The sequence below is a fragment of the Lates calcarifer genome, linkage group LG18 (assembly GCF_001640805.2).
Source record: "Lates calcarifer isolate ASB-BC8 linkage group LG18, TLL_Latcal_v3, whole genome shotgun sequence".
Lineage (NCBI taxonomy): Eukaryota > Metazoa > Chordata > Actinopteri > Centropomidae > Lates > Lates calcarifer.
Genome location: NC_066850.1, coordinates 8,315,323 through 8,334,013, shown reverse-complemented (window position 1 = coordinate 8,334,013; position 18,691 = coordinate 8,315,323). Strand labels below are relative to the sequence as shown.

The window sequence follows — 18,691 nt, the reverse complement described above, 5'->3', positions numbered from 1 at the left end:
TCCCTCTGCTCTGATTCGTCACAGTCTCTCATCCCTGCTCATTTACATCGTTCTTGACTCTCAGTTTGGTTTACTTGGATAATCCTGGAACGCTTGTGTTTTGGATGTTTGAGAGTCTAGGCCCAGCGGAGGCTGTGGCAGAGGTGTAGGAGGACATTTGATCTGTTAAGCGTCCTTTCAGTCTTGCTGTCCCTGCAGTCTCTTACACACTGGGCAGATTGATGAGGCCTGTTTGCATAGGGCTCCGGGGAGACTTGCTTGGCCCACCTCACTCTGTATGCGTGTGAGTTTGTGTGTGAGAAGATAACAAATCCTCATGTGGGAGACTACTGCATACTGCCTTGTTTGGAAAATGAAGTGACATTTCAGTCAATCAGATCCTCATAAAAAATGCTGTAGCATGTAGGAGTCTCAGATGAGTTTGTATATGTGTCTGAATAATACCTTAACTGCAGTGGGTGCACAGAGTTTACAAATCAACATGTTTTTGTTTATGGAGATTTTGGGTATTTGATATTAGTCCATTAGCAGAGATCCCAAAGCTGCAATATACAGTTGACTGTTCAGTTTGTTCACTTAAAAATGGAAAATGGAAGGTGATTATGGTGTGAAGCAATTTTACTATACTTTAGCGCTAATGGTAGTGTTACAGGAAGGTTTTATGGATATCAAAATAATACCATTTACCATGACATTTTTGACCATAATAATCATGAAAATAAAAATCTGATACAGGCTCACCCTGAGCTTTATCTGTGACCTCGACACTGCAAATCTTACTCAGTAATTCAGTCACATAGCATTTTTTTTACTTATTATTTAGCAGCAGTTTGTATCATGATCCCAGTGATGTCTGCCCAGAATGCTAAAATGTCTGCCAAAGCCAATGCTGAAATACAATCTCTCCACAGACTCTGGTCCCCTCATCAGGAAAGTCAGATATTAGGCCTAAACTGGCAACTAGATATATAACATTATGAGAAATAAAAACATGTTTTTTTTTTTTTTCTTTTTTCTTTTTTCTTTTTCCTAATTTAACAGAGGAGGCCACAGCTCTTAACAAGAAAATGGCCCCAAATTGGTTTATTTTCTATTTTTTTCAATCAGGAGCTGATCAGAGAATTAGTTAACAAGCTTACAAGACTTAGAATTAAATTTTCTTGCAAACATGCTAAAGTTAAGTGAAAGCGTTTCTCACTAAAGCACATCTAAAAAACATGTTGAACGTGTTTCCTTCCTCCTGAAGCATGTGTCAGCAATGGCCACAATGCAATCAAAACAAGGACTGACACACAGAAATACTGCTCTGTCTGTTGTCTAATTTCAGTTGCTACCAATGACATATTACTGTTTGATACCAAGTCTTTGCTTTGTGATACTAGATACTTGTGTCCCACATTGTGTCATGAATTTGTGTATATATGTGCAGACGTGTGTGGCCTTTCTTCACACCTCCAGCGTCACAAAGTCTATCTGTAAACCGGTCTACCTCCCATTAACCCCCGACAGAGCTTTAAAATAGTCACGCTAACCCACTCCGCACACACTTCACTCCTCCACTGACACGCATCGGCTGGCGCAGCAGCACATGTGTGTCTAAAAGGACCTGGTATAGAGTTACGGGGGCTGCTATATCAGTGTGCTTGGACCAGATTTGAGTCCATTTACATACTGTGAGTAATGGAAGAAAGAGATGGTGATGGAGGAGAATCAGTGGCTTTAGAGGAATGGTCTCACTTTCTAAAGTTAGAGCAAGATGTGAGACAGTGAGGAAAGACAGGAGTGAGAGACGGAGGAGGAGAAAAGATAGAAAAAGAAGACATGCAGTATTTGTGTGTTCAGTCTCCTCCTGTGTGTGTGTGTGTGTTTTTGCAAAGCTTGTGTGTGGTCCTGTGAATATGGAGATGATGGACGATGGCATGTGTACGCACAATCTGCTGACTCGGCTACCGTTACATTAACCATTAATTGCCTTTTTCCTCTCTGTGCTCATATGTGTGTATGTGTGTGTGTAGTTAATGGCGTGTAGTGTGCAGCAGGGCAAAGATACTGCAGGATTCACTTAATATTCCTGCCACCTGCCAGCCATAATCTCCATCCTGCAGCACCTCTGAAGCCCCTGTGCTTTAAAATACTGTTGCTTTGTTTCTCTGCCCACCACTATCAGTTTCTCCACACCCTCTCTCATTATCATTTTTATGTTGTGTGTGTGTGTGTTGTTTGAGCACATCTGCTTGTAAATCTCCTTCACCATCCACTTAACTTACCCTTATGAGTGTGAGCGTGTCTGATACGACTCTGTTGTCTTTGATCAGCATCGGCATGTTAGTGTAATCTGAGTAAAGCTTGAAAATGGCTTTGAAATACATGACCCTAACCGTATAAGATCGACTTCTACAATTCTATGTTTGTTAAAGTGAGTGAAAAAAGCTTGCCAGTGGTGTGAAAATAGCTTGTTTCCAAGCAGCTGATTCATTTTTAGGAATCTAGGAATCAACTTGACTCTCAAATGTAACTGTGAAAAACGACGGCAATGCAACCACAAGCTATCTCACCTCATTGGCAGAATTTTTCATGACTTTGAGGAAGAAAAACGTTTGAAATTTGAACATGAGTCTGAAGTCTTGTGAAGATGCTTTTGTAAAGTTGCTGTGCCATATTCATCTTGCTGGGCGTGTTGTTGCCATGCAGGAGTTGCTATATAAATGTGGCGTAACGTGGCCTACTCTAGCTTGAGTTTTGCTGTATTGCAGTAACGCTGCTGTCCCACGCTGTTGCCAGGGCGATGACTTTGCCATGTTGTTGCCATGGTTTTTTGCTTTGGTTTTGGAGTGTTGTTGCCTTTTCCCTGTTGCCATGCAGCTACTCTGTCGTCGTCGTGGTTTTTGCCTTTGCTGCTTTGTTGTTTTGGTGTTGGCCCACTTTGACCTCTATGTGACCTCTGCCCCTGTAGGTCATCATGCCCCCCTCCAGCCGCTGGTCACTGGGCCACATTTACACCCCTCACCGGCCTCCTCTCCACCCTCCTCTTCCTCCCCCTCGACTCTTCCATCTTCCTCACAAAGCTCAGTCACAGGTCCTCCACGCTTTTCCTTCTCTTATCCTTTATTTCCACATGACTTTTCTTTTAGTCAAGGAGAACTCGCCGTCTGTAAGTGCTGCCATTTTATTCTGTCGCTTTTTTCAACTGACTCTGCATCCCTTGTGTGTCCTGTTTGCAGTGAATATTTGTGTCTCATTCATCAGTTACTACCTCTATCTCCATATCAACAGTTAGTAGCATTGCTATTAAAAAAGACAGATGTGACACTGTAGCCAGTCCTGCAAAGCCAACCCACTTCATTTCTTTGTGGCTAATACAGCACAAAATGCAGACCTCAACTTCAGTACCCCAGTCAGTTTTTATGTGCCCCACTGCACCAGTTCAGCCCCTGAATGGGGATACACTGCTTCTTTAAAGATGTACATTTAGGTGGTAAATGTACAAATAAACAGGGTTCAGAGCAATAACCAGTACTTTAAAATTAGCTAAATGTTTATAAAAACACTGATAACCAGCTCAATCCATTAAATCCTTCATCGAATGCTGTGAATGAGCTTTAACGCTTGGTCTGCTTTTACTTCTGACCCACGCTCTTCCTCCCTCATCCACATCTTCATCTCACAAACAAGGCAGCTGAATTTTTTAAAGGGTCATCAAAAGAGGACTGCACTACCACAGCATACACAGTGTGCCAGGAAATGATGTGCAATAGCCCTCCATTGCATACGGCATGTATCTCATCAGCTTGGGTCACTGAGGTTGCTGTAGTTTGAAGGTTTGCAGAGACCAAATTACTCACTGGATGTTTCTGCAGCATTGCTCCAAGTAATGCTTATGGTCAGAGCCTTCTTCAGAAAATCAAAAACGGGTGTTGATGTAGAACGGATTTTGAAGGCAGACATAATTCTGTCAGCGGCTTCATGTGTGGGTGATGAATTAGATCCTGGTGGTGCTCTGGCAGAGTTCTTCACTAAGCATGATGGTGTTGTGGTGCTGTGAGATCGAGAGTGTGCCTGTCCAAAATCCCGTAACCTCATAACAAGATTATAAGGTCTTGCTGCTGTTGTCCGAGTGTGTGTGTGTGAGAGGGAAAGTACAGAGAACTGGATTAATACTATAGGTAGTTTGTATTGTTGCCGCAACAGTGTGTTGAGACAAGATAAGAGAAACATGGCTCTGTCAGTGCGCCGCAGAACTCCTGAGATTAATTCTGTTCGCTCCATTAACACTCAGACACCTTCGGCTTTAATACATCTTTAATGGTTTCTGAAGAAAATTCACACTGCATTTTGATGCCTCTGACGTCCTGTTCATAAATATAAAATTAGAACTACAACAGGGTACAAGGACAAATTTAGTCTTTTACTGTCAAAGCTGCAGCTCTCACAGTCAAGTCTCCCCTCCCCCCAAATCATCTGAAAATAAACCAATAGATTGGAGGAAAAGCACCCTCGGCAACAAAGCCCAGCTGCTTGATTGGTTGCCGTGGGGTTCGCTTTGAAAGCAGTGTAGTTTGTTTGGTTTGTTCCTGAGCTCTGAAACCACAGTAGCTTCAGCAACAGACAATCTCCTGTTCTTTAAACTCATAACTGTGAGGATTTCCAGAAGAATAAACAATACACCATAACCACCAGCGTACAGGAGCAGCAGGATCTTGCAATCATAAATTTATAGATATTTCAAATTAAAAGGAAGTTGTTTGTAATATCAGACTGAGCTCCTCTCATCTGTGCCTCATCTTCCTCTCACATCTGAGTTATTTTTCATTACGTTACTCTGTAAGCAGCACATCCTCCACTCTTCCATTCCACCATATCACTCTGTTTTCACTGACTTTATTAGTATGAAATTGTATCTGAAAATTACCCCTAAAGTGTACAAAATGTCGATTTTCAAAACCAGGGAACAGCCGCTGGCATTCAAACTATGTCATGATGAATTGTTTGGTTTGAAAACATCCATCCTAAGGAAATAAAACAATAAGAAATAGTTTCAAAATATGAATATGCAGGTCACTGAAAATAATCCCTCTCTTTGTCCCACTTCTCTCTCTCTGCTTTCTCTCTTTTAATGTTTTTTTTTTTTCTGTTTCCACTTTCCCTCCTTCTCCATCTGTTTCTGTGTCAGATGGAGCAGCCGTCCATGGACCAGAAGGGCCACGCCAACGTGCCGTGGATTGTGGAGCCGGGTCAGGAGGCCAAGAGAGGAGTCAACACCAAGTACGAGACCACTATTTTCTAACATACACCCGCCTTGTCCACTCCTGTGTGTGTGTGCCTTTCAGAGGTTGCCCTGTACCGGGGCCCCGCCCCGGAGTTGGGCTCGAGCGACGCACGCCGCCGCGTCACCTCACCGGCTGAAAAATAAAAAACAAAACATCCCGCCCCGCCCCCGTTAGCCGAGCCTGTCCACTGCATGATGACATTTGGCGCTGCGCTGTCTATCTCTTCTTTCTCCTTGTCTCTTCTTCTCTCTTTCGTTTCTGTTCTCCCCCTCTTTGGCCCGGGCCCCATCCTCCTGCCTGCAGGGCTGGCGCATGACCTTTGAACCCGGGGCTGTGGTGCACCTGTAGGGGGAATGGTCAGCTCCGTTTTTCCACTTCCTGTTTGTCGGTCAGTCAGCAGTCAACCGTTGGTTGTTCTGCTTTTTTGTTTTTGCTTCCTGTTGATGGGTGTAACCGTTTGGCTTCGTCTCTCTCCTTTTTTATCCTCCAACTGCCTCCATCCCTCGCTTTTCTCTACATTTCAGCCCCTCTGTCCAACTGCCCCTGACAACTTGAATGAGATTTGAATCCAGAATACTGCTAAGAGCCGTAACAGTGTTTTAGCTGTGTTGAGCCCAGTGTGGGAGCTGACAATGTTGAGGGATGTCGTCTAAACACGACAACTGGAGGAAAGTTCAGACTTTTTAAACATTTTTTAATCAAAGAGGAGAGGTGATGTAGCACAGTCTAACTTAGACTCAAACTGGTTCATCCAGCAGGCTACTAGAATGTATTTCAACTTTTTGATTCTTTATATCAGATTATTTTTTTGAAAATACTAACAAACTTGTGAATTTCTTTGACAAATGACTTTAAACTTGACCTGTGACACAGGAAGGTGTAGGTGACTTTTTGCTTTTATAGCACCTTTTTCAGCACGTGTGTATATGTTCAGCATTATTTTAACCACATGGATTTTTCCCTGGCCATAAACCTGATTTTATTTGGGGGAAGAAAATCTTGTATGTAAAAGGTATAGCATGTGGCTTGTGAGACGCATGGTGGCCATTTTGGATTTGCTGAGCAGGGGGGCCGGTGGAGAGGCGGGGTGTGAGGGCTCTCTCGATAAGTGATGTCATCTCATTTGCAGGGTAATGCCGGACGCTCATGTCTATTACTGTGGAATGCAAAGAATGTAGCCAGCCCTAAACACGGACCTTGTCACACATACAATGCAAAAAGGACTACAAAGGACCCTCTTGCTCACTATTCAAAGGACTACAAACATGGACGCCACCCCACAGTGTTTAAGGTTGACTACAAATATTTTAACACCGTTCATCCACATGATGCTAGACACTTACACACACACACACTAACAGGGACTGCATCTTGACAGACGACGGTCTGCTCTGAATGTACACTTATTTGAAAGCAGCCTCAACTTTCTGCAACTACAGCAGGATCTGTTTTATGCAGCCAGCTGGGAGGCATGACCTTTGAACTTTTGGGAGGTTACAGGGCATCTGTTGGTAACAGACAATGGGCTCGCTAAAGGCACCACTGAGCATGTGTCAATGTTGGAATGGGCATGGGTTCGAGGACGTCCGGCTGGCTCTGTTGGTCTTTTTTTTTTTCTTTCTTTTTAAAATTTTCTTTAAACTCAGAAAATAATACAGAGAAATATGCACAAGCGTGTCAATATGATTGGACTAACTACAACACGCTTAAGATGCAACAGGTGTGGCCTGATGAGATGCGTGTCATCATAATGGATGATGAACCTATGTGAACAAAACTGCATCTGATGTTTAAAAAAAGAAAAAGTATTCTCTTCGTATTGCCCGACATTTTAATGTTTAATATGAGAGTATTATATTACCATGATGATTATGATTATTCTTGTGCAATTCTTGTCTACTGTTGTCTTAATGTTACATTATTTTTCTATGATATGCTGAGATGAAAACCTTAGGCTTGAGAATGATGGCCATCCTTTAAAAAAAAAAATCTCAAACTAGATGATCGTACGTGTACACAGAGAGTGAATGTTGCAGGTGGCTAGCTAACTCTTGTCAGGTCAATCCTCCATCATTTCTCATGGGGCTCTACTCTTATCTAGCAGATGTACTATTTTAAACGCAGTATTACTGTATTATTTGGATGAGACATTATCCAATTATAAAATGTACATAGATATTTTGCCAACTCATTGTTCATACATGTAATGTAAAAGAGAAAAGAATAAAGGATTTGCAGTATATGGCACTGGAAACAAGGTACCAAAATAAAGGTTTGAAACAAAAAAAAACAAGTGGTAGATTGTAGAGATTGTATTTTGAGTGAAAGCTGAAAAGGTTTATTTGGTGACATCACTGCTGACCAACTAATGTACATAGGCTTGGGCTTCCAGCACACTGATTTTTGTAATTTTGGCCATTATTTATATCCTTGTAAAGCACATGGAATAAAATATGACTTGTACAACCAATATTTATCCTTGAGATGAAGTTGTCATACATTATTTTCTTTCCTCAGCCACTACTTACAAGGAGTTTGTGGCCTAAGAAGGAAGGAAATGAGTTGAACAGCTCTTGTTACAGCTCCACTGTTTGCATGATTACACAGAAAATTTGAGGTTAATAACTTTGTGGTGTTTCTGTTTCAGGTAATTGAAATTAGCAAATCAGCAATGTCTGAAAAAATGGAGAACACTGGCCTTCATTCAGTCATCAGCCACATGTGGATTTGAATTCATCAAACACACCCTGTTCTTCTGATTTGGCCCCTTACACTACAACCTCCTCCCCAAGATGAAGAAGGAGCTCAGTGGTTGTGAACACTGATGATGATGTCATTGCAGCTGCTGCCCATTTTCTCAGACAGTGCCGACTTCATTTTCAATCACAAAAGTTATTAACTTCAAACTTTCTGCATAATCACTCTAAGAGTTGAACCTGATGTGGCTGTAAGGAAAGCTGTTTAACTCATCTCCTTCAACTTAGGTCAAAAACGTATCAATCGCTCCTTGTTTTTGCAGTTGTGGCCATCATGTTTTTCAGCCTGGTTATTAAATCAGTAGGCTTTCCCCTCTTATTTCCTTCTCTTGAAGTTGTTTTTGCCATGTGGGAAGTTCCCTCACATCTGACCCTTGTGGGTGATTTACATCTTCAGGCTGTGAGAGCAGCTGAGGTCATGGTGCAGTTATGTGAAAGTCATTAAAGACGCACAAATGGAAGTGTAAATTGTCGTGAAACCACTGGAGAAAAGCTGTCGAGATGGTATTGCAAGAGGTGGAGAATTGAAGTCACATTCCCACCGCTTTAGGGAAGGTCGTTTAAACTTTTACTCTTCTTTAAAAATCACCCATGCTCTCTGTCGTGTACATGTACAGACAAGTTTCCCTCAATCTCTAGGTGTATGTAGACAGCTGAATCTGGACAAATAGCAAATCTATAAGACGTCTACACAATATACTGTTTATATGACAAAACTAAATAAATAAGAACAGCTTAGAGCTGACTAAGTGATGATCAGATGATTGGTAAAACCTATTCAAGACTACACAGCAAGTCTGATGATTGTGACTAACTAGTGCTAGACTTTACAGTTCAGACAGCTCAACAGTATGTTGACTCTGACTGAGAGGTCTCCACTGGGTCAGCGGTTCGCTGCCTTCTCATTTGGTCAATCAACTACCTCCACTGGCCTCCAGACAGTCCTGACTGATACTTTGATACTTGCAGTAATGATAAACCAGGCTGTGGTGCAGCTAGTTTCCATGGTAACTGAATCCCCGCACAGTTTGACCCATAAGCCTCTATGTAATGTTGAAAAAGCACAAACATACATTGACGCTGCCACGATAAATAGACGGCAAACCATCACAGCAGACATTTATTGACCAAAGGGACTTTGGACTGTGCTACTGTACAAGAACCCACAATATGAAATCTGAATAAATAACAAACCTCTGCTGATACCCTGCACATTAATCATCTAAAACAACCAAAATGCGATCTATTCCCCTAGTAGGTTCATGTTATTTATCTAACAAAACAACCACCCTGGAAACACAATTAAAATGCCACCTTAGATGCAACTTCCATCACATCTCTTTCCTTTATGTTTTGTATATCAGACATTAAAGCACAGATGCAAAATGAATGAAAGGTTGAGCACAAGCTTCCATGTACACGAGTGTATGAATGAAATATTTAAGTTGTTTAAACTTCAGATGAAAGCTCACATATGAACATTTAATCAGTCATTAACAAACATGAGCCAGCTGAAGAGAATGTGTTTACGCACTAAAAAAACAAAGCTTAGCGATGCAGGATTTAATTAAACAAACATGAAGAGGCTGGCAGGGTTTGGGAGCTGGAGCCCCTCTGGCTGTTCTAACCACATGGCCCACCCGGATTTCACTGACAGAACTTCCACCCAGAAAACAAACCCGGTCCCTGTTCACTGTTACAGTTTTAAAAGATCTGCAGAGACAAGTTTAGTGCATCTCAGGTTAGCAGGGGCTCATACAGTAGTAAATACAGTCAGTTTCCTGTTAAAACTGTGTATTAATTTAACCTATGTTACTATGACACACACTGTTTATCTTTGCCATAGAGGCACAGTCGTGTTCTGATAACCAGTACCATGCGGGTCATGTTCCTGGTTTGGAGAATACCCAGATTTCCTGAGCTCTGTTCCTAATGAATCTCTTATCGAGAATCTCTTATATAGACCAAACTAATTGATTAGTTGAAAAAATAGTTGGTCAATTAATCTATGCTGAAAATGATAATAATTGTTTTTACAACAGATAAGAGATTTTCAATTTAGTATCATGGACAAGGAAAAGCTGTAAAATCTCACTTCTGAGAGGCTGGAACCATCAAATATTTCTCATTTTTACTTGAAAAATTACTTAATTATTTGTCAGTCGACTAATGGATTAATCAACTAATTGCTGGAGCTGTAAACTTGACTGTCATCTGGTTAATGTGTTCTCTGCCAGCTGGACTCTGTACTCAGACACTGGTCTTTAGTGAGGGAACCTGTTATTTCAATGTGTATTATTTAATGTCAGATACACAATTAATCAACATTTCATATCTCCTGCTGCTCATCTCGTTTTCAGATTGTGAACATGTATTAGGCTGCCACTCAAAACGGTGCTATTTCTGACAAATGGAGGTAAGTAAGCAGATCCAGTGCTATTTGATAAAATAGATAAAGTTTCACGCTAGCTTAGAAATCCAGTATAAGTTAACTACAATATACTCCACAAATATACTGTATAAACCACAACAAACCTGGTGTTAGTGCAAGATTTACAGCAGTGGTAGATCTCTCACCAAGCCTTATAAAACTGAATAAAAAACAGATATGTAGGGTAGTAAGGATGAGCGCCTGTGGTTGAGTGTCTATTAAACTACAGTGGGCTGACATTTACAGTGAGCATCTGAAAGGCTGAACAAGCATTTGTCATGAGCTATAAACCACCGCCGAACGAAAAGGCTCACAATCTGTTTGCAGGTCGGACAGTTACTATCTGCAGCCAATAGAAGCCACCGCTGGGCTGTTTCCCCAAGATCCGAGGAGACCTGTGCTACAGTTTGGTGCATTCTGCTGAAATCTGACAAAAACATTTTATCGTTGGTAAAGAGCAGACCACTGCGGGGATGAGAGTGGGAGGTAATTCAAGACATTATTATTTCTGGGAGATTAGAGCACGAGTGAAGAGCCGTCCAGTGGCTGCTGTATTTAGGCTTCCCAAAGCTCCAACAGCTCGATTTTATTTCTAGTGCTGGCAGAGGTGGAGGCGCAGGACTTAACAGAGAGAGACAATGAGGGGAGAATAATGAAGGACAACAGGAAAATGTGGAGAAGCACTGCTGATTTTTTTTTTTTTTTTTTTTTTTGCACAGTGAAAAGAAAGTAACTGATAATGGCAAGATGATGGTTTGGTTAACAGACACTAATTCCTAAGATTTCTACTGTCTGCAGTGAAGTGTAAGACAGGAAGAGTGCATGCTTTGTTTCACCGTCTGTGTCACACTGCAGGAGAGGGCCAAAGTTCCAGATGGTGTGTGCTGCCCACGGCTACCGACTAAATGAGACAACTATGAAAAAACTGCTCATGTAACAATGATAATAATAATATCTGGCGTTCATTCAATAGGGACAGAGAGCTTCTAACTAATGAACTCATTTGGGGCAAAAAAAAAAGGTGGTCTGTGATGGGATTTAGATTCAGATTCATGCTGTTTATCCTGTGTACACACCTAAATCCACAGTTAAATGCCTCTAATACACAGACAGCGCCAAGACATGGGAGGAGGATCTGCACTGTAAAACCTGTTTTACATAAAGACAATTTGATGCATTTGGTAAATGACTGGCTGAACAACAAAACACTTTTTTTTTTGCACCTGGCAGATGTGGTGCAACAGCACTCACATTATCATAATGTACTGAAAGAGTTCAGCACGGAAACCGACTGGCTGGAAAATGGGTGATAGCAGAATAAACTGCCTCTGCAAAAAGACTTGAACAAAAGGTAAGCAACCCACACACACACTTGCACACACTCTGCTGGGCTTGGCTCGCGATGTGCAACCTGATAAAGCTGGACACAGTGAGGAGAGTTGGCCAAAAAAAATAAAAGGTTCTCTCCCTCTCTTGTTCTCTGTTATAGACACAAACACTTGAGCATTCACAGCAGACTGGCAGATTTTATCTCTGCTGGGTAAAAAGAAACAACTTGGACAAAACAATCCTGCTCTGTCCTCTAAAAAAAAACACTCTCAAACACACTGCCTGTTTTCAAGGGTAGTGAAAAACATTTCTATCACTGTGCAATCACTAGGCCAACGTTAGATTATTGCAAATACACTTGATCGATTGACTTTTTGCCATATTTCTCAGGGCTAGTGCCCACTGATTGCAATCCAACAACCTCCAGGAAATGCTCCCAGTCCCCCTCTGCATTGACTACAACTGTAGCTACAGATACATGACACTGAGGGTTTACACAACAACCACCAGCACCGCTGGCCTGCGTTCAAACCAATGAGAATTGGTCAAAATAGAGCTGGAACGTGGCCCTGAGGTTGGTGACGGTGGAGACAGAAAATCACCTCAGATGTGCGTCAAGGTTGCATTCACTGAATTTTGTACATTTGTCTTAAAAAGCCTTCATCAAACAGAATTTAAACCTGTGTGTGTGTGTGTGTGTGTGTTTATGTTTGCCTGGGTCTGTCGAGAGAGCCAAACGGGCGGAGGATAAGCATGTAGGTTAAGTGCTACAGCAAAATGAGATTTGACAGCGCTGCAAAAGAGGCTCAGAGGAAGTATTTTACATAACGACAATTCGCTACGTTCTGTGCAGCTGAATGCAGAGCGGACGTTCATGTAAAGTAGGTGGTTTTTTTGAAGCATGTGGGAGAACTGCATCATGATCTGCCCTGGAGAGCACAAAAACTACAACTGGCATGAAGGCGATAAGAGCTGACGGGCCGCTCAGTAGCCGTCCTGGCCTGTGAATCTGAGCTGAGGCTTGCGTCTGCTCCCAAAACACCTCGACTCGGTAGCTCAATGCAAGTCGTCTTCCAGCAGACAAACAGAATGACAGCGGTGAGGCTCATTTTAAGCTGCTTATGTCACCTTTCCGTTTCGCGAGAATCAGCAAGGCAGAGCTCACTCACCTACCTTAGACCCTACCAAGAATGAAGGAAAACTGAAGATCAGGTGTTAATATGAAGAGAGGAAGAGTAGAAGCTTAAGCGGCACTGAGAAAGATGTTTATATTATTATTTTTTTTTTTTGCCTTAATTTCAAAGTGAAGCTGCAACAGAGAAGAGCAGTCTACAATATGCTACAACCCATTTATTGTTTTGTTTTGTTGTTTTTACACTGGATTAAAATGACTAAAACATTTATGGAGGCACATGTAGGGTTTCCTCCCAGAAACCGATGAAGCACCCAAAATTGAAAGGGTTAACGCGTCTGACATGATGTGATGTCAGTGTCTTATCTTTTCATATACAGTCTATGGTGACCTCTTATCCACTCACATTTATTTATTTATTCAAGGCTTAAACCAGTGGATTACTGTTAAATCTAAACCTACTATCAGGGCCAATAAAGCTGCTGTAACTAACAACAGTATACATATATGTTACAGGAGCATGGTCATTACCTTGGCTATTACAGATTACATGTGGCTCATGTCCAAAAAAAGTCACAAATAAAGGAGTTTCACCTTCAAATTTTGTGCCCTGATAATGCATCTGGCGCATGGCTGTACCGTACGCCAGATCTTGTAATACATCTATGGCTCCGTCTTTACGGTGGATGAATTTTAAGACGTTTTTCTGCAAATGTTAGCTGACGTGTGACGTGTGTCGTTATTGTTCACGACGTGTCTCGTCATTGGCCACGACCTCTTGGGCGGAGTCAGAAAACAGACCACGCAACAGTTGCTTCGGTTTGCTAGTACCGTGAAACAAAGGCATTACCGAAGATGTCTGGATGCTAAAACAAACTCTGGAGCTGCTTTTTGGTCGTTAATGAAGAGGTCTGGATGCTAAAACAAACTCTGGAGCTGCTTTTTGGTCGTTAATGAAGAGGTCTGGATGCTAAAACAAACTCTGGAGCTGCGTTTTTGTCGAACACGAGTGAGACTGGATGCTGAACCCACCTGCGGGACGAAGGTAAGGCTAACAGTTAGCGGCTAGCGTTAGCATTAACATTATCGGATAGCGTTAGTATTAGCAGCAAGCGTTAGCATTAGCATTTCCGTGTCATGAATTTTAAAAATTCCATTTTCAGTCGTTTATATCGCGTGGGTAAGAATGTGTTTGTGTTCTGTTTCTGTGACTAAAACGTCCCTGACATGAGTTGTGGAGGGTGGTAGCTGTTTTGTTGTCTGTTTACAATTCCGTTTGCATCTCTCTACAATTACTTTGCAGACATTTTACTGCTTTGTAATTTTGTGCCACCGTGGTCATTTTAAGCCAGTTTATGGCGGATTATCATGTCGATGTGATCATTTTGTGTCTGTTTGTAGTGGTATGGCATCGTTTTGGTCTCTAGCTGGCACATCACATCAACTTACCGTCTTTTTGGTTCTTTGTGGTTGTTTTGCATTGTATTGTGTCTTTGTAGTTTTATGTCTATTCCAGGTCATTTAATGTTTCTTTGAGGTCATTTTGTGTTTCAGTGTGGCTGTTAAGCATCTCATTGTGATCGTTTTGCAACTGGAATTTTTTGCCTCTTTGTCGTTTTGTATGTCTATTGCTTTGTGGTAGTAATTTGTCCATAGCCATCAACTGACTCTCTGTTGTGTATATTATTGATAAGAAATTTGTTTGAGACCTCTTTGAGCTCAGATTTGTGTTAAATACAAGGTTGAAAACTAGATTTTAACTCTGTGCTTTTAATTTTTAAGCCTAGGTCACGAGCTGAGCTTACTGTTTTTATTTAATTATTATAAAAACTAGTTTTAAAATTGATTTTCTCTCTGAAATCAATAAAGTTATCTTCTAGTAACACAATTTATACCAGGTCTGCAGCTAAAGATTATTTTGGTAGTTGACCAATCTGTCGATTATTTTTCCAATTAGTCAATGATTATTTCTGTCACAACCCCCATCTCTGCTTCCAGTGGGCGCAGCACCTGCTCTGGACTCCAGTGCACGTTTTACCGCGCCTGCTCAAGTTTGCACACTTGAGCTTGGGGGTGGGTGGAGTTGCACGTGCATGTTGCATCAGGGATACAGTCATTACATTCCATGGAAGTGATACTGCCACCAGCACCTCCTGTAATGCATTGCACTAACAAGTGAACATGGTTCCTCTTACAAAGCCTCTGGTTGTATGTTTTTATATGACACATCCACACAAAAATTTTGCGTTGACGAATTTTTATAATCGACGTGGTCGATTATGTCGTTTCAGCCCTAATTTATTCACCTCAAAACTCGAAGTGTAATTGTCAAGGTTCTAGTTTTTAGTTTTCAGTGTTGTATTCTTCTACACTGTTCAAGTTTTTTTTCTTTATTAATGAGGTTATTTGTTTTTCAAGTGTTGTACTTGTGTTGTCCAGGTTTACTGGTTCAGCTGCTGCAGCCTGGACAGAAACACCAGCTCTCACCTTAAAAACCAAACAGGTATGTGTCCTAAAGATTTACCCAGTCTGAAAAAACTATGTTGATGAGCTGAATTATTAATGTTAGTACAGTGTTATTATTTAAATCCTTGGTGTTTAGTATTGAATATAATAATAACTGATTAATCGTGTCTATAAATTGTCAGAAAATAGTGCTGGTTATAATAATCTTTTAAAACTAGTGAGTTAATTTTCTGCCTGTGGACTGAAGTATAATCAAAAGTACAAGTTAAAACCCTGCTTACAAAAACTTACTCAGGTGAAAGTTTTTATTGTGTAGTTCACAGTAACATGATTCTTCCAGTGATTAGCTGACAGATGATAAATATAGAAAGATTTAAGATTTAACAGAATCATTCTAGTTAATTTTTCCCAAATATTTAATGTCATTGCTTCTTATAGATGTGATACTTTTTCTTGTCATATGTGACAGTAAACAGCCCATTTTCTGAGACACTAATGTTTGGAAAATGTTCTGGTTCAGCTGCAATGTTGATTATGTATCTGTTTTCATGGTTCAACTGTTGATGAGGAATAGGTAATAGTGTATTGAACTTTTTCCTTTGTGTATTTCTCTTTTTATTTCCTCCAGGTGTCACCACTTTGTCCACGATCGCAGAGAGTCTTCGCACAATGAAGAAGTTCTTTGAGACCAGGACTGAGGCCTCCAGGTAATTCACAAACAGGTTTACGTCAACTGTCCAACATAGAGCACTGACATTAAACTGGTCATGTTCAGCAATTGATCTTCAGTCTGAATAGTTTGTCACAAAAGACCTCACTCATTATTAAAATTTATTTACATAGTTCATGAATGTACAGTTAAAAGGAAATGAAGAATTTAAACATCAGCTCTCTGTCTCCCTCTCTCTCTCCTTCACTCTCTTAAGCCTGGCTCAAAGATTTTTAAAATCTTACCAGATGTAGAAAATGTGAGAGACCACACACATGACGACCAATAATGTCAGATTTCACAGTTCTGTTCTTATGGTGTGTGATCTGCAGAGAGAAGACCAACACAGCTACACCACACACTAACAGATTAACCACCAACAACCAGAGTCTGGACTCTCAGAACTCCAAATCTCACAACTTTAGAGTAAACAAACATGGTGGACCACAACATTTGTTGTGTCTTCAGTCAGCTTGCTGCTTGATCGTTCCATTCCATTTGACAGTCCACAGAATGCACGCTCAGCTTTCCTCAGTGTTCCCCCCAAACAACAAGATTTCTGATCAGTGTAATGTGTAATATCTATCAAGGCGGCTCTAATTGTCTTTAGAGCAGATCAGGGAGGGTAAAATCACTCTGAACACACCTCACACCACAGGAGAATCTGATTATCGGACCGATATCTTTTGGTGTGTACCCTGCTTTACTCTTCCTCCTCCTCGCTCACTCACTCTCATGTTTTCTATCTCCGCCTCCCCTCTCCCCGGTCCCATTCTCTCCCTCTCTCTGTCTTTCTCATTAGTACAGTAAATTATAAATATGTGAAGAACTTGTTCAGTTCAGTTTCACACTAGAAACTCATTTTTCTTCATTGTGGCTTCTATCATCCAAATTTAGTTCAAATTTTAACTGACTTTAGAGAAACAAACATTTCCATCCACTGCTGTTGTGTTAATATCAGGAGCTGGTGGAGTCAGTTCTCCAGTCAGAGCAGCTTCTTCTGTCTTTGTGTAGAAACCAAATGTAACTTTTGGACTAGTTCTGATTAGTCCAGAACCAGTTAGTCCATACTCTTGTTTCTTTGTAGACTTAGTCTTTTAATTCTCTATATTTTGACAGTTTGAAGTTCATTACCCAGAAACTTGCTTTATATTAATGTTTGTTGTGTTTTTCTCCACAGGATTCGATCTTTTCAACCATTAAATCACAGAGAGAAGAGACAGACATTTCCAGAAGGTCAGTGTTAGTTTATTCTTTTCAGTCTGACTCTGTCATTATCTCAGCTGCAGTTTGACACTTTAAAACCTCTTGTCTGGAACAAATAGCAACTTGTTTTTTTCAAGATTTTGAAACCTAATTTTATATATTTGCAGATTTCTATATTTGCACTCAGAACAATATTAAACTCATAAAAAGTTAAGTATAAAGCCTCTAAATATACCGTAATTTCCGGACTATAAGCTGCTACTTTTTTCACACGCTTTGAACCTTGCGGCTTAAACAATGATGTGGCTAATTTATAGATTTTTATGGGCTGATGAACTTCATGCTGGCAAAACATTTAGGCTCGTCACATCAGACCAATGAAACTGTTCGAATTAGATCAAATGCACTCAGACTAAATTCTTCAGAACAGTCATTTTGCGCTTAATGCACACACCCTCATCATGGAAAACACACTAACTTAAAAGCTGCATCATATGTATTTCTTAAAGGCAATCGATCTGGCTGTCAAAAAAGGAAATAGAGCTGCTGCATGTATGCTTGGCATCAATGAATCGATGGTGAGATGTTGGAGACGGCAGCGTGAATGTGTAAATATCTCATGTTACAACACAGACACCTGCGGCCTATATATGTACTTTTTTTTCTTTTTAAATTTAGTGGGTGCGGCTTATATTCAGGTGTGCTCAATAGTCCGGAAATTACGGTAGTTAAAACCTTTAAAAAATTAAAAGATGAGTCATTACATTTTTCGCTTAAAATGCAATTAAATAATTTGAATAATTTAAGTTACAAAATAGAGAAATGCAACTCAGAAGTTTAGAAAGACACTTAGATTTTATTGCAGACAACATTTAATAAACAACAAAGACAATGATAGACATTTTAACACAAGGAAACTTGTTAGAGTTGGGTTAAAGTAGTTATAAGCATATTTTCCAAAGATGAACATGTTTATTAAGCACTGTTTACAGCAGTTAGATGGTGGAGGTCTTTTAACTAATGAACAGCGTCATGACACTTGTTTTCTTTCATCCACTTCAGGTCTTCAGCTGCTGTCATCTTCTCCTGCGGAGACAAGAACAGGTAACAGACCCCTTACTATACTATGACATTTTTTGGTGGTTTTTGACCCCTTATTATACTATGACATTTTTTGACCATTTTCATGCCATACTATACTATGACATTTTTTGACCATTTTTGACCCCTTACTATACTATGACATTTTTTGTTTTTGACTTACTATACTATGACATTTTTTTTTTTGACCTTATTATACTATGACATTTTTTTTTTTGACATTTTTGACCCCTTACTATACTATGACATTTTTTGACCATTTTTGACAACCATACTATACTATGACATTTTTTG

General features: G+C 40.4%; 1 protein-coding gene across 9 annotated transcripts in view; it reads left to right on the top strand.

The window, feature by feature from the left end:
- anks1b (ankyrin repeat and sterile alpha motif domain containing 1B) overlaps positions 1–18,375 on the top strand; it is a 215,312-nt gene extending 196,937 nt beyond the window's left edge. For 2 of the 9 annotated variants that reach the window (XM_051077885.1, XM_051077884.1), the window contains exons 27-32: positions 2,954–3,076; positions 5,171–5,262; positions 15,355–15,418; positions 16,010–16,088; positions 17,271–17,326; positions 18,359–18,375. In XM_051077885.1, the coding sequence (XP_050933842.1) occupies positions 2,954–3,076; positions 5,171–5,262; positions 15,355–15,418; positions 16,010–16,054 (324 nt within the window). In that variant the 3' untranslated portion in view covers positions 16,055–16,088; positions 17,271–17,326; positions 18,359–18,375. Of the gene's footprint in view, positions 1–2,953; positions 3,077–5,170; positions 5,263–6,396; positions 7,738–10,383; positions 10,440–10,781; positions 11,165–11,684; positions 11,806–15,354; positions 15,419–16,009; positions 16,089–17,270; positions 17,327–18,358 lie in introns of those variants that run through there. The other 7 variants (XM_018687034.2, XM_018687033.2, XM_051077888.1 and 4 more) reach the window with 6 other exon arrangements.
- The last annotated feature ends 316 nt before the right edge of the window (positions 18,376–18,691 follow it).